The 15,359-nt window shown below is 42.8% G+C and overlaps 1 protein-coding gene across 6 annotated transcripts in view; it reads right to left on the bottom strand.

Moving 5' to 3' along the window:
• Positions 1-15,359, bottom strand: part of NEMF (nuclear export mediator factor) — a 26,913-nt gene extending 11,554 nt beyond the window's left edge. For 5 of the 6 annotated variants that reach the window (XR_007509630.1, XR_007509631.1, XR_007509628.1 and 2 more), the window contains exons 1-15: positions 15,254-15,359; positions 13,793-13,861; positions 13,019-13,121; positions 12,017-12,142; positions 11,783-11,931; positions 11,502-11,569; positions 6,626-6,712; positions 5,615-5,691; positions 5,006-5,076; positions 4,844-4,919; positions 3,716-3,778; positions 3,304-3,381; positions 2,724-2,932; positions 1,085-1,270; positions 527-590 (exon numbers count right to left, since the gene is read on the bottom strand). Coding sequence is in view for 1 of the 6 variants with exons in the window: in XM_049829014.1 (XP_049684971.1) it covers positions 527-590; positions 1,085-1,270; positions 2,724-2,932; positions 3,304-3,381; positions 3,716-3,778; positions 4,844-4,919; positions 5,006-5,076; positions 5,615-5,691; positions 6,626-6,712; positions 11,502-11,569; positions 11,783-11,931; positions 12,017-12,142; positions 13,019-13,121; positions 13,793-13,861; positions 15,254-15,312 (1,485 nt within the window). In the remaining 5 variants the exon portion in view is untranslated. Of the gene's footprint in view, positions 1-526; positions 591-1,084; positions 1,271-2,723; positions 2,933-3,303; positions 3,382-3,715; positions 3,779-4,843; positions 4,920-5,005; positions 5,077-5,614; positions 5,692-6,625; positions 6,713-10,603; positions 11,394-11,501; positions 11,570-11,782; positions 11,932-12,016; positions 12,143-13,018; positions 13,122-13,792; positions 13,862-15,253 lie in introns of those variants that run through there. The other variant, XR_007509632.1, reaches the window with a different exon arrangement.

Raw genomic sequence — 15,359 nt, 5'->3', positions numbered from 1 at the left:
TATTTAGACAGAAAGCATGATCACAATCTGTCAGCACAGGAATCACAAAACTGATAACTGAACAGTAGGAAAGCTGGTAGGAAATGTCTCTGAACTTTTTCACAGTGCAGGCTCCACATACTGCTACTCACAGACCCACATTCCCCTCATGCGCGGGTTAAGATAGCTGTCCTAAAATCTTCATAAATCTTTGCCCTGGATAGCTGCCCTATGAGGTTATCAGCTCGTTGATCCTAAGGATTTCCACTGATTTTCCCCTCCTGCCTCCGTAAGCACTAGTCTGTCAGTACCTCCACCTAGCACCTGTCTTAGATGTTCAAAATGCTACTGGTGGAAACCAGATGACATGGCAGGGACCTGCAATCCTCTGTTCAGTCAGCTTAAAAGCTCAAGAATGAAACAACCCTGCTTAATTGTTTTTACCTTTCACGTCTCATTAGGACTACCCAGGCCAAGTTAGGATTTTCCACTGATCAGGGACAAGGACTTTGCTTTTAAATATCTTCTAAAAACAAAGAAAAAATACCTTTTCTGCAGCTTCTACTGTCTTCTGAGTTTTCTTAGCTGCATGTCTTTTGTGATCATAGTACCTGTGAAACACAAGTTGGTTTGTATCTGAAATCCCAGCAGATTCACTCATTTTCAGAATGTACTTATCACATTTGCCATTAGCATTCAGTTTTAAGAAGAATATTTTTTTTTTAGCCCAGATCTTCAGCTTAGTCTTCACCTGAGAAAAGCAGCCTGACGAAGTAAGTCCCCTCCCCTCCTCAGACAGACGGAGCACTGTGTTTGGGTTACTGTGCAGCACAAGTAGCCATTCTGTTCCATGTGTCACTGTGCAGAATTGTACTCAAAATTAAATCAATGTGGTAGCTAGAGAATAGCTGCTATGCAACAGTGAGATATTGGGTTTGGACCAAGAAAATGCACGTCCTAGAGCTCAGGGCACGCTACCCATTTCAATTTCTAACTTTTATTTTTAAAAAGATATACACAGAGCCCTTCCTATGATATTATCACTAACAACTGCAAGCACACAGAAACTTCTACTACCAAAGCACGCATTCAGTGTAAACCTTACTTTTTGGCATTGGCATATGCAGACAGACTGAGATCAACATCAACTAATGACGGTTTGTTTTTCTGAGGTTTCTTCAACTGTTTGTTTTTATTCTTTTTCTTTTTTCCCTTTGGTTCTTCTGTTTCTTCTTTCTCTAAATTAGCAGCATCCTCCTCCTCCTCCTCTTCAGATAACACATATGGGTTTCTAAAAACACATGACATCATAGGATTAAGGTAAGAGAACTAGTTACTTTTCACCCTTAGTGCAATGCACTCTTACTTCTATTCTCTCATGAAGACTGGAAATGGCCTAAGGAACTCTTAAACCATTTTCACTGTGTGGCCACAGGAAGACCCCAGGATGCCTTACATGCAACCCTGTTTATGTCTTCAAGTCAGCCAAAGTTGGGGGCAGGGGGGGAGAAAAAAAAAGCCGAAGTGAAAGAGTCCAAATTTTCCAGTCCAAGGAAGTGATGTTTTCCAAGGCAATTTTTTCTATCAAAAGGCACACAGCCATGTTATCAACCTAGAGAAAAATCTAGACTTAAAGAACAGTTCCAAAGATCTGCTTCCATAAAGTAAAAGAGAAGACAATCTGTCTGTAATTGCCGCATGAAAAGAGAACAGCTACATCATTATACTGATGCATTGAACAGGACAGCAATGTGCTGGTTTAAAACCTCAAAAAATATCTGCTCCACTGTTTTCAAAGAGGTATGCTGAGCACACACTAGCTGGATTTGTATTTGCTTCTCACCAGGACATTAAATCCTGCTCCATACAGCTGTACTAAGTCTGTGTAGCAAAAGGTGAAGGAGTAGCATAAAATAATGTTCTCATAAAGGGAAAGAGATGTCCGTAGTCCTCTGTACTAAGGATGCATGATTCAGCACTTGGTGGATGGACTGAACGGTTTGATCAGTGAAGTGATCATTACTCGCTACTACAACAGACAGAGAAGAGAGACTGATAACACAGTTACCAACACAGAACTCTCTCCTGAAAGCAAGCTTATTCTATACACTAACGTTTCTAAAGTGAGGTCACTAAAAATTCAGTTACAGCTGTCATACCAAAAGTTCTAGCTATAAAAAAAGAAATCCTTGCCTTTTTTATCTCTAACATCCTGATATAGTGTCAGATCAGGTTTTTAAAGACACTCCAAATATTGCCTCACTGCCAGCTCTCTCATCAGGACTTCTACAAGAACCACCATCAAAACTTGCAGCTCACACCAGCTGCAATCTTGAATGATCAGCCTTTCACTGCACTGCCGTTAGCAGTCAGCAGCATTGAAAGTGGCAGGATCTTATGGGAATTTTAGATCAAAGAAGAGTAAATCAGAGAGGTAAATCTGTCTGCTGACTGATAGACTGGAGCTTTGGACCTATCCTGCTTTAGGACACCTTCCAATGTTTTATAATATAGTCAGACACACTCTAAAAGTACTAAACCAAAAGCTATTACAGCAAAAATTACTATTATTTTTGAAAGCAAAAAAGAAGGCTCTCTGCTCACAGAACTATGCTCTCTTCATGCTGCTGTAAGAAAAACTGAATGATTTAAATACCAATGCACAAGTGAAAAAGATACCTCCTACGCAGCTCACACAGTCAGTCCTACTTGCATTTGGTACAGGTGATCTGCAATGTACTTACCTCAGCAGCATTGTGATATGATTTGTCTGAAGCTTTAATTCTTTGATTGCACTTGCAACGGGGTCTCCCTGGGCTTGAGCTTCTTTAACAATCGCTCCAATCTCTGTCCAGTCTATCTGGTTGGCTAATGCGCTACGGACCACCTGGATAGCTCGGTCAACAATCTCCAAGTTCATTTCTATAAGTTCTCCTTTCATCTTATCAGCTTCCTTAAGGAAAGAAAAAAGTTTATACCCATTGAAGCTAAACACACACTCAGCCATAGTTTAAAAAAAATAAAAGCAGTAATTAACATTGAGATGAAATCCAAGAATGGCATTGAAGTGATCACATAGGACAATGGCCAACTTTACTCCTGCAAGCAGAGCAGCACAAGCAAATTTTGGCAAGAGAGGTACAAAGCACTCATAAGGCCTGCTGGGCAGGCCTAGGCTCCCTGAGGAGCTACAGGGTACTCGCTGACAGCAGAAGGCTTCACGTTGGGGTCTAATGCTGACAGTAGCAATGCAGACCAGCAGGTACAACACTTCAAGAAAAATTACTTATCTTCTAAGTTAAAAAAAAAAAATCTCAGTCTTACCTGAGCTTGCTGAAGAGCTTCTAGTCTGTGCTCATGATCCCTACGGACATTTTCAAGTTTCTTCAATGCTTGTTTTTCCTTTCAAAAATAAGTGAGATAGAAAAATATAAATACAAATGGCATCTTCTTACCTAATCACTGCAAGACACTCAATAGAGCGTTCCAGCACAGAAAAATACAGCAGCGTAAGAGATGCAGAGTCTCCAAAATACCGTTGTTAATGCTATTACTTGTATTCCAAGCAAAACCAAATGCTACATTATAAATATTGAAATCCACTCCCTGACCACCACTGACCTGGCATTTCCACAACAAAAATAAGGAATGACACCTCCCTCGCCCCAGCTACTAAATGAAACATTTGAACCTCAGAGAGCCACCTCAGCTGCCCCACTCTTGGATGACAGCATACCTGCTGCAATGCTTTCAGATCAATTTTCTGTCCCTCTAGCTTGGAATAGAACTCATCTGCTGCCTGCAAGAGAAAAAAATTAGTTTTAAGAATCTCTAAGTTGCACTAACTTATACCAGCAACAAGCAGGCAGAGGAGGTTCTGCTCAAGAGAGGTGGCTGCAAAGCACCAGAAGAGGAAACAGATGCTAAAACAGGGTTCAGTAACTTTCCCCATTTTACCTTTGCTTGAGACAAGTTCAGCAAGACATTCAAGCATATGTCTCACTGCAAACCAGGGGTTATGCAGAAGTAAGTAAGTAGCCAAACTACAGCCTGCATTTTTTGCTAAGAAATGATGAAAAGAAAGCTGCTGTTTGACACAGCCTGCTCTTCAGATTAAATGCTTGCAATGACAGACCTGTCTGTCCTGAATTCCTGCTGCTCCAATAGGTCAGTTAAAAAAAAAAAAAAAATCCACAAAAAAACCTAGAAAGTACGCCTAAGAACTGCTCCTGGTGTTCCCGTTGCCAGACACTGTGCTTAAAACAGAAGAAGAGGAAGGTTTTAGGCTGCTTAAATCATCAGTGCTGTGAAGGAGATGACAGAAATTCAGCCAAGAAGCAATGCAGGAAAGCAAAATTGTAATTCTGGAGATCAAGGTCAAGAACAACACGCAGTTAATGATTTCAGATGTTAATGAGTCAAGGACCAGGAAGGACAACACTCAAGGAAATACTAAATCAGGTGCCTGAAGTTTTCAAAGCAGTAACTGGAAAAGTATAAATGTGATGACTGTGACAACTGTTTGCCTCCAGTGATAACTCAGCATCTGAACTCTCCACTAACAAAATGTTTGACCGGGACTGATAACAGCCACGCTCCTTACAGGTTCAATACACACCTCCACTCAGTTGCACAGGCCATACTTCAGCCTCAGAATCTGAGTTAATAGAGACAACATTTCTCAGCAGTAGCCTAAAGGCCCTGTTTTAGTTGGCCTTTTCTGCATAAAACATTTATCCATAAAATTAATCATCTCTTCCAAGGTCTATGTTTCCATTAACAATTCCTGCACTACATTTTAAATACTCTTTTTAGCATCAGTCAATTAAAGCACTTAAGTACAGTATCAGCAAAACCACTGTACCTTATTGAATGAGTCAAATTCCAAGTACGGACATTTTGAATGTTGAGAAAACAAGAAAGGATGAAATTCCTCATATCTGTAAAATACACATTTCATATTATCACCTGAAAACTAATTTATGTTATGCAGACTAGTAGAAAAATAAATACTTCAAATATTTACGTGTAGATATCTTCTGCTGGTTTATCTGGTTCCAGACTTGGCTTTTTCTCCTTTTTCTGGATAATATAACCCTAAAAGAATACATAAATATGTCATCAGCGTTTCTTTTTGAAAAGGATTCCCCTTATCTCGGCAAGGCAGCAAGTTTTAGGTGCTAACCCCCTGATCAGCGTGAGACAGTAAATCATTCTAGCAGGGAGACCTTGTGGCAGGAGCAATGTGATTGACTGAGTAAAGCCCTGGCCACTTGCTTGTCTTGACTCCAAATTCTTCCAGAAAAAAAAGGTGAACCTCTCTTACAAACCTCAGGACTTCCCTACAGCTTATCACACAAATGCAGTTTATCTGCAGAACGGTGTTAGATGCTACTAAAGCACAAACGCAATTCTCACAGAACCTACATAATCTGCTTGTAAATTATTTAATTGCTGCACATCTAGTGCAAGGAAGAAATTTTTATTCCCCACCACTACCTGGAGCCCAAGCTCACAGAATAAAATCTGAAGCCAGTAACACCAGGAACAAGCATGTGCTGAGCAATACCCACCTACCAGTTTAATTCTGCAATTCCTGCATAAGTGATAATCAAGTTGCACAACGGAGACCCACCTTTCCACTGAAGTTGTCAGTTAGCGTCATATATTCTTCTGCTTTCTCTAAAGCAGCAAGCACTTTTTCAATATTTTCTAAACAGAGAGGGGAGAGGAATATTTTAAAACACCTAGAACAAAGGTATTTTTACATAAACATGGCACAGCAGCAAATCAACAAAAGACCCAGGCAACTGCTCTTCCAATTAAGTGCCTGAAGCAACCTGTCCAACTTAACCATGTTAAGTAGGATTCTAGCATGTCTCAAAAATAAAATCACAGATATCCTTTACCCCCAGTGCTTCACTACAGCAATTACTGTTTTAAACAGGAGCATCAGTACGTATTTTACGTTTGGGGAATTTTTTATTAAAAAAAATCTATATAGGTACTTCTAAGACATAATTTTCAAGTTCCATGAAAAAAAAAGACCACACAAATGCTAACACTTCATAAAAATAAAACTGCAGAGGCAAAGTACAAATCCGTAGCTGTGAGAAGTTGTTTGTTACAATGTTGACTTATTAAGCACCATAATGCAGCAGGAAGTAAAAAAATCCTTTTGATTTATGGCAAATATAAACTGCACAAGAACAATAAGACAACAGAAAAATCTACTCTGATTTTACTAACCAAATCCATAATTTCCCAATAAATGTAAAGCTGCTACTTTATCAAATCCCCATGTTTGCTATAGATAAAGGAAGTCTTTGATGCTGACTCTTCTATACAGAATTCTTGTAAAATATCCCTTTACATCGCCAGAGTTCACCTGACGTTTAAGGTAGCATCTCATTACAAAATCATTTAGACTATAGGAGGAGTCTGATGTTTTAATTCTGATATATGCACAATTCAAGAGTTTTAATGCGAACTAGGTTGGTCCCCAACCTATAAACATTACAGTATATAACCATTTGGTCAGAACTACAGGTTTAAGGATTACTCATCTCTTTGGAAAAAAATACTACATAGACATAAAAATTATCATGTATGTAGTACAGCCTTTAAAATATTATTTCCTACATACCTTTACTTTCCATATGCTGATCTATTTTGACATACCCTGAAAATCCAGCTTCTATAAGGCAATGCTCGATGAGAGTGGCTCCATAAGCTGTTAAAAAAACAAACATCATCTGTAGAAAACATTCACAATGAAATTTGTATTTACACTGATGTTAAGAGATGTGTTTCAACAAGCTAGGGCTGTGAAACTACAGCCAATCCTTAGAGAGGCTGGGGAGACCGAGGGAGCTGTGGTCCTAAATTCAGGAGGCAGACCCCAGAGAGAGCAGATGATCAGGTTTCCCACAGTGGCCCTCTCAGAAATGCTCACTGGCTGGGCAGAGCAGCTGGGTCTCAGCTCATGGCTGACAAGTTCTTACAAACTTAAGGATGCTTACACTCATCTGGAACTGGGAAAGGTCTAAAATAGAATAAGGATATACAGGAAGGATGGGCTTCTGTTGGCCAAATGGAATTAAACCCTTACATTTAAAAGGGGGTAGGAAAGATTCTGAACTGAAGAGTGCAGGAAACCCAACAAGGGTGGCAAACCGCCTGGCTTGAGATAAGGTATTACAGTACGTGCAGTCATACTAACTCTGTAGTTTCATTAAGGAACTAGGAAAAAGCTGGCAAAGCCAAATGTGAAATGAGTGACAACCAAAACAGATACAGCCCCATTTGAACAGGGTGCGGAGAAGCAGCAAATGAAACCAGATACAAGCTCCTACAAAGATCCTTAAAGACTAAGAAAGAAGATGGGGCCATGGAAAACCAAGTTTAACTAAGAAGACTGAGAACAAACAAAGCAGAAACATGAAGAAAGGAAGACAACCACTGATACAGTGCCGCATCAAGCTTAGAATGACGCAGATGACCTTAGAGTAGGCAAACAGGACCTCAAGAGTCCAAACAAATTAACAAGATAACCACTTGAAAAAACCCAGCCCAATCCCATGGGAATGAAAACCCAGGCCTACATCTGGGACATGCAGTATTAGGGCTACAGTATTAACTGCCTGAGCAGGGCTGCTGGTCACCCTAATGGGCAGAGGGACAGCCAAGAGATTGTGAAAGCCAGACACAGAACAGCTAAATCAGGTTTCAATCATCCCAGCCTGGCTGGACAGATGTCCTGTCATGGTACAAGGCTGACACTAAACTTTACCTGGATCCGTGGTAGCACAACAAAAGCCCAAGAAATCTCTTGCTCTCAGCTCAAAAGGGAAGATTACATAAAGAAAGAGAGCTTCTTAGAAGGAAAGAAATTAAGACAATCAATAAAAGGCAATGTCTGCAAATAACCCACAGACTATTTAGAGATGCTATTTTGGAGCTTCAGAACAAATGCATACCACTTATTAAACAGTGTTTCAGAAAAATCCAAGGGTGGCTGGCAGGACTAAATGGCAGCTTAAGAGATACTGTTAAAAGCAAAAAGTTATCTGAAGTTGTGTCCCTTGTGGAAAATGGGAGACCACACTCTGGCAGGTGAATGTAAAACACAGCAACACTGGCCAAAATTAATCTTAAGCAAATCTGAAAAAAAACCATCAAGATTAAAATTAAAGTCTTTTCCAGATATATCATAAGCAGGAAGCCTGCTAGAATCAGTAGGTTCAAGAAGTGATCAACATGCAAAAGGAACACTTGGATATGACAAGAGCAGGAAGATTAAATTAACGTCTTGAGTTTCATTCATAGTGTAGGGGCACAGGGAAGCTCGGGCTGGAATGTTTCTCTGCAGGCAGTATGTCAGAAAAGCTGCCTCAAATCTAGTTGTCAGAAGAGCTGATGGATCCAAGAGGCAAAACAAGCAGCAGCAAATCCGCAGGATCATGTGGTACTCAGCCAGGAGTTTAAAAGAACTCAAGGATAGAGATGCCAAACTCTTAACAGCAGCTTGCAACGTCTCTCTTGCCTTAGTAGCAGAGGCACAAGGAGGTTAATGCACTGGCAATTTTAAAAAGGGACTAGAGAACTATCAACTCTTTTTAGCCTAGAGACTAAAAGTAGCAGAGAGCTTTGCACTAGATACAGAAGAGCCAGCAGAGTTTTGTATTTTGCATCATAACGCTACAAGACAGTTAAAAAGCACAAAGACAAGGGAGGTCAAATAGATAACGTCTGCTTGGATTTCCAGAAAGCATTTAGCAAAGCCCACCCCAAAGCTCTCAGAGAAAACAAGCTGCCACTGGATAGCAGGATAGTCCCTGCCTGGATTAGAACCTGGCTGAAAGACAGGAAACGGGGAAGAAGTATAAACTGTCAGCTTGCACTCTTGGAGGGAGAGGAGGAAAGGTGAGCTCTGCAGGGACCTGCTCTAGGGCCTGCACTGATCAACATGCACCTAAGTGATCCAGGAAGGGGGAACAAAGGGCAGGCGGCAAAGCCTACTAACGAAACACAACTCATCTAAGCAACAAAGACAACAGCCAGCTGTGAAGAACTGGAGAGGACCGAGCAATAGTGAGCTACTAAAGAACTGACACATAAACTCACTGTAAAACAATATAAAATTATGTACATGAGTATTGTAGTTTAACCCCAGCCAGCAACTAAGCACCCCGCAGCTGCTCACTCACTCCCCCCATACCCAGTGGGATGGGGGAGAGAATCAGGAAAAAAAAAAGGTAGACCTTGTGGGTTAATAGAACAGAAAGAAAATAATAATAACAGTAATAAAATTACAATTAAAGGATTGGAATATACAAAACAAGTGATGCACAATGCAATTGCTCACCACTCGCTGACCAATGCCTAGTCAGTTCCCGAGCAGCACCCCCCTCAGCCAACTCCCCCCAGTTTATATACTGGACATGACATCACACAGTATGGAATACCCCTTTGGCCAGTTTGGATCAGCTGCCCTGGCTGTGTCCCCTCCCAACCTCTTTTTTCCCTCCAGCCTTCTTGCTGGTTGGGCAGGAGAAGCTGAAAAATCCTTGACTTGGTATAAACATTACTTAGCAACAACTGAAAACATCAGTGTGTTATCAACATTCTTCTCATACTGAACCCAAAACATAACACTGTATCAGCTACTAGGAAGAGAATTAACTCTATCCCAGCTGAAACCAGGACAATGAGGAAAAACTATCCTACTTATGCATATACCCAACCCATCATCTCTTTTGGGAGCAAGACCTGACAACAGATGGTTCTGTGGAAACATAAGCTCAATTGTCAGTGAACACAAAAGAGTCAAGCCATGTGTTGGGAATTATTAGGAAAGGGATAGTGAACAGAACATGGGAAATCATGCCACAGTATAAATCCATGGTGCACTTCCACTGTGAATGTTAGGTACACTTTTACTTACCCCGTTTCAAAACAGGTAGAGCTAGAAAAAGGCACAGAGAAGGGCAAGAAGGATCATCACAGGCTTGGAACAGATTCTGTACAAGGAAAGACTACGTAGGCTACGCAGTAGGCTGATCAGCCTAGAAATTACTAATTACTAAGACTTGTAAAATGAGTGGTGCAGAGTTGGCAAATAGGCAGCAACTGCTCACCTTCTCTTCAATACTAGGGCACCAAGTAGAACTGGCGAGATTAGTTTCAGAACAAAAAAAAGGATGTGACTTTTCATGGGACATGCAAGCAAGTGGACCTCTTCACCACAAACACTGTAGATGCCCGAAGTTCATACAGGTTCAAAAAGAGCTCTGGTAAATACATGGAAGGAAAATCCAACCCAAGCTATTAAATACAAAGATGCCTGCTGATCAGTCATGGGAAGTCTCTAAAACATAAAACTGCTGTGACTGAGACTCTTCCAACAAAGTAGCAGTGTGCCTGTTAGGGCTGGTGACCAGGCACTGGCCCAAGGTTAAGCTAACTGCATAGGACATGAGGAACTACAGGACGCAACATGAGAAACTGCTGGACACAACAGTTATCAGCGTGAGAACTGGCAAAAATTAGAGAAGCAGCAGAAGGGATAGCCCAGTTTCACAGGTAGTTAAGGAGGAATGGGGTGAGAAACAGCCAAACTCACACAGTAACTGAAGGGAAGAATTGTGGACTTTTCAGAGCAGAGCCTTGCCAGGCCAGCTGTGCCTGGGTAATCAGATCAGTAACACCATATAAGGCCAAGGTTACCTAGATAACAGTATCAGAAATACCAAATTCAGCTCTGGATATAGCAAAACTGGGAACAATGGGAGAAAGTAATGAGCAGCGGGTTGTTTATTTAGGAGGAGACCAGCACGGAGAAGGAGAGGGACAAGGGTGGTGAAAAAGAGAAACAAGAAATGGGGAAAGTAATACTTAGTTCCACAAATCATGTGATTTGAGCTGTTCAGAGGTACCTGCCAGGCAATCCCATGCTTGATCAACACTGCCAAATCAGGAGGATAAACAAAACTTGTTTTGACTATGTCACACAAGTCAAATTTGCTTCTATGGTCAGGAAAACCAGGGCACAGGGTGCTTTGCCCAGCTACCAGGGAACACCCAGTGGACATACCAAGCATCCTGGATTTACCACATAGGTCATCATTCCAGGGACTGGCAGTACTGGCATCCTCCAACCACTTCCTAACAACATCCTTGCCCTGACTTCACACTTATATCTCCTATTCGGTACCACTGAAGACAAGACGCTGTGCAAAATGCACCAAGTCAGAGCTCTAACAGAGCTACTCTCAGGTCCTCATCACTGCAGGATCATGGCAAGGCTCATCTCTTTGTGCAGTTGGCTTGGAATGAAAAAAATCTACTCTGTTTTCAAAGGCTTAGGTTTTTTGTTGTTTTTCAACACACATGAAAGCAGACTGTCATGAACAACATCAAGAAAAAAAAAAGACTGCGTGAAGTTGTTCAAATTCTCAGCATCATCTAAACATAATGCATATTGACCCCATTTCATTTTCTAATAAAACGTAATTACTTACGAAGATGCGGGTTAAGAGCCCTCTTCAGTTGTTCCCCTTTGGGTGCATTTGATATCATTTCAGTTAACCTGAGGAAGATAATGGAGAGTTTCAATGCCAAAGAACAATGGGTTTTAAGACTACATTGTATTGCTTAGAAGCTACAAAACATTTTCAGTTTTAAAAAAAGAAATGCAAAATGCCCTGTAATATGCAAAAAGACTACCTAAAGACATGCTGCCTTTGACAGTCCCAAATAATTTGGGTTCATTCCAATATATACACCGTTTAAAAGCAATTACCTTTCCAAGGTTGGCAGAGGTGCAGCCGCTTTTGCACTGTCGACTGGGTATCGTTCCCGAACTGCAAATCTGACATCATCCACTTCATTTGTGCGAAACCTCAGAATGTTTAAAATGACGTATTCATGGTCTGTCAGGACAATGTTACCCTGCCAGCACACCATAGGGGACCATCAACAAAGGCCATAAGCACGCGCTTGCTTACCGAGGACACGCTTGGAGCTTTGCACTCACCCTGTCATACAGCTCAATAATCAGGTGATAAGCAGCTTCATCGCTTCCAAACTGGAAGTCCACAATTCTGTCTATACCCAGCTGTTTTACACTGACAAGTCTTCTGGTCTTTAAATGCTTACGGCACTGTCAATAACGAGAAAATGTCTGTGAGATGATGCAAATAAACCTGCTTGTGACATTTTATACTGAAATACATTCTTAGCTATAGATCCCTTCTGTGACATTGACTACTTCTTACTTCATACAGATACCATAAACGTAAAAATGCCAATCTTGGTAATAGAGAGACAAGACAGCTCTTAGCAAAATAATACCTTGACATTTATAGGTAATATAATTGTTCCAGATTCTTAAAGTTGAGCCATTTTTGCCATTAAAAACTGCTATTTGTTTAGTTCAACAAGTGAGCAGCTAGTTAAAATTCAAAAGGTTTATTTTACAAAGAGAACCGGGATTATCCCTGCATCCATATATGACGTGGAAAGCCACCCTGAAGAACCTTTGCTGAGTCATTTCAATGAGGCCATGTCCAGAGGTGCTGGGCTAAGCAGACCTGTGTGAATTGGCACTCAGGCTCCACCCCTGTATATCTACCTGCAGGAACACAGCCTAACAGCTTCCAGCAAGATCTGAACCCTCGAAGTCCAGCAGACTGTATTAAGATAGGGTGCTGCATCCAGGGCCTAAAATTTGGACAATCCAACTGAAATCACAAGGACTTTGCTGGAGTAAAATTCCAGAAGATCTGGGTGACCCAGAAAATGTCCAGCAGATCAATATTAGTCTTCATAAATCTACATTTTCATTGTTTCAGGGACTAAACATCAATGATGTGACCCCAGGCCCACATTGGCTCTGCCTTTGTCTTCAGTCACACACTTGATCAGCATCCACCAGGCAAATCCTTCCACTATTTTCTTCTGTCTCCAAGGACAGAACATGAATGTTGCTTTCTGATATCCAGACACCTTATCAAAAAGAAATTGTAGGTTAGTTTACCTTCATTGCAAAGCCAGATGGCATCATGTTTTTTGGCCACTCGAACTCTGTCGTGTGAATGCGTATACCAGATTCAAGCAGCAGCGTGGCCTTGCAGTCTGGTCTGTTAACAAAACAAACACTCACTACTTGGCACATGGTCAGCCACCCCTTACCACACACCAGTTTGCACTGGAATGAGACCAAAGCACTGCAAACCAGTGGCACACTATCTACAGAAAACACTGTTGCCAAAACTGGTAAAGCCCATCAAATAGCTCCACTGACAGTGAAAGGACATCTACTTTTTAAAGTTTACAGATAATTCGGCCAAGCAAAATGCTTGGCATGCAATGGAGTTAAAAATTCTCCGACACAACTGGAGGCAAGCAGATGAGCAAGAGTCCATCTCAGACACCACTGGAGTGGACAGGTTAGTGACATGACATGAGCCCTACCTCCCATTTGGCCTGGGCACCAGTATCACTTACTAAGTGTAGCTCTTCGCTCCTCCAACTCCTCTCTTCCCTCCCCACAAAAAGAAACTATGACATTTGTGTGTTTTTACACTACCATCTTTGGCCTTTTGTATATTTTCTGCAGTATTTCACACTTCATATGCTATCTCCCAAGAGCTTCCTCAGTAAAAATTACTTCATGCTATCAAAGAACGATAGAATTTCACTGAAAACTAGTCAGAAAAGCCACACACCTGTCAATAGAAACTACAGATACCAAAAAATCAAGTTCGCATATGTACAGTAACAGCATAAAGAAATTTAAAGACATTCTTACTTTTGAAGGCGAATAAGATACGTCTTATTATCCACATCATAAACATTGTTTACTCTCATTCCCAATAAACTGTCAAAAAGAAAAGACATGCTTTGGAGAATACGATACACAAACGACACAAGTGGATAAAAAAATCCCAGTGATAATTAAAATATACAGAAGTGCAAGTTTTGATAAATTACCAAGCAGTAACTGAAGAGGCAGCAAAGGAAGATTAATGGAATGAGTTGGAAGCTGAACCACCAAAAGATGGAGAAATTGCTATTTACGGATAAAGTGCAAAAAGCTAAACAAGTCAAAGCAAAAACAGCCACTGCAGACATCCCAACTGCAACCAGACAGCTTCTGGATCTCCAGCACAGGATGGGGGCCAGGCTGCCAGGTCCTGCGAGCACTCCTCTTTGTGGCAGGGATGCAAAATTTACTGGTTATACTGGAGCACTTCGCTCCTCCGGGCTAACTTCTGCATCACTTGGGGAGCCCATTGCCAGCACGGGGCACTAGTATTCCCAGCAGAAGCAAAGAAACGGCCTGGGGGGTCAGTCTCATCACCATTTTGTTCAGCATGGGGCTGAATATGCAGATTGCCCTGGACACCAGAAGGGTATGAGGACTCCATGGTGCATGGATGCGAGGAGAATTAGAGCTTCTCTCCTGGGTGGGAGAGTAGACGACAGACCATAGTCCCTTCCTTGTGCAAACAGGAAAGGGAGAACACTCAATTGCTCCCCAGGGAGAGCCTGGGGGACAGGAGCAGGACAAGGAAGGGGGGAGCAAGAGCACCAGGCCTTCCCTGATGGTGTGACAGGGGAGGCAGAGAGGACTCTGTGCTCTACAGCAAGAAGATGTGCTGGGGGCCACGCAGGCAGCATCAGACAGGCCCTGCGTTGCCCCATGGTGCCACAGCACATGACAAAGAGGGGCAGCCCACCATCCAGCAAAGCGTGGGGCTGGACTCCCCAGAGGAGTCTACGCATAGCGGTGGCAGAATCACCTCAGAACAGGACAGTGCAGGACCGCGCTCCCTACGATGGCAATACCGAACGGCGCAGTGCGGAGATGCACAAACCGGCAGTTCAGCACCCACAGCACGGGGGGCAGCGGCTGTAACAGTGCTGAGAGCGGGGCAAAGCTGGGAGGGGGGGCTAGGCAGGACTATGTCCTGCAGGGCCGAGCAGAGGCGGGCAAAGCAGATGAGGGGGGCTTATGCGAAGGAGCAGAGGGGGGTGTGCGCGGAGCCGGGCTGCCGGGGAGGTGAGGGAGGCAGAGCCGTCCCACACAGCCCCGGTGCCACGGCGGGCCGGGCCCCGCTGAGGGGAGAACGACGCTACCGATCGGGCCGGGCCGGGCCGCGCCTCCTCGGGGTGGCACCGCGTGGGAGCGGACCCCGCGCCAGGAGGCAGCCCGAGGGGGTGGCGGTGGGCTGTGTGTGTGAGGGGGGGGTGGGGGGGAAAGCGGTACCTCTGCCGGAGCTCAGCGAGCACCGCGCGGATATCGACTGTGCTGAAGCGAGACTTCATGGCGGCTGCGGCGGCGACGGCCGCGGCGGCCGCGGCGACTGACAGGA

This window comes from Accipiter gentilis, chromosome 25 (assembly GCF_929443795.1).
Source record: "Accipiter gentilis chromosome 25, bAccGen1.1, whole genome shotgun sequence".
Lineage (NCBI taxonomy): Eukaryota > Metazoa > Chordata > Aves > Accipitriformes > Accipitridae > Astur > Astur gentilis.
The sequence above is the reverse complement of the archived record's forward strand: the minus strand, read 5'-3'. Positions and strand labels throughout refer to the sequence as shown.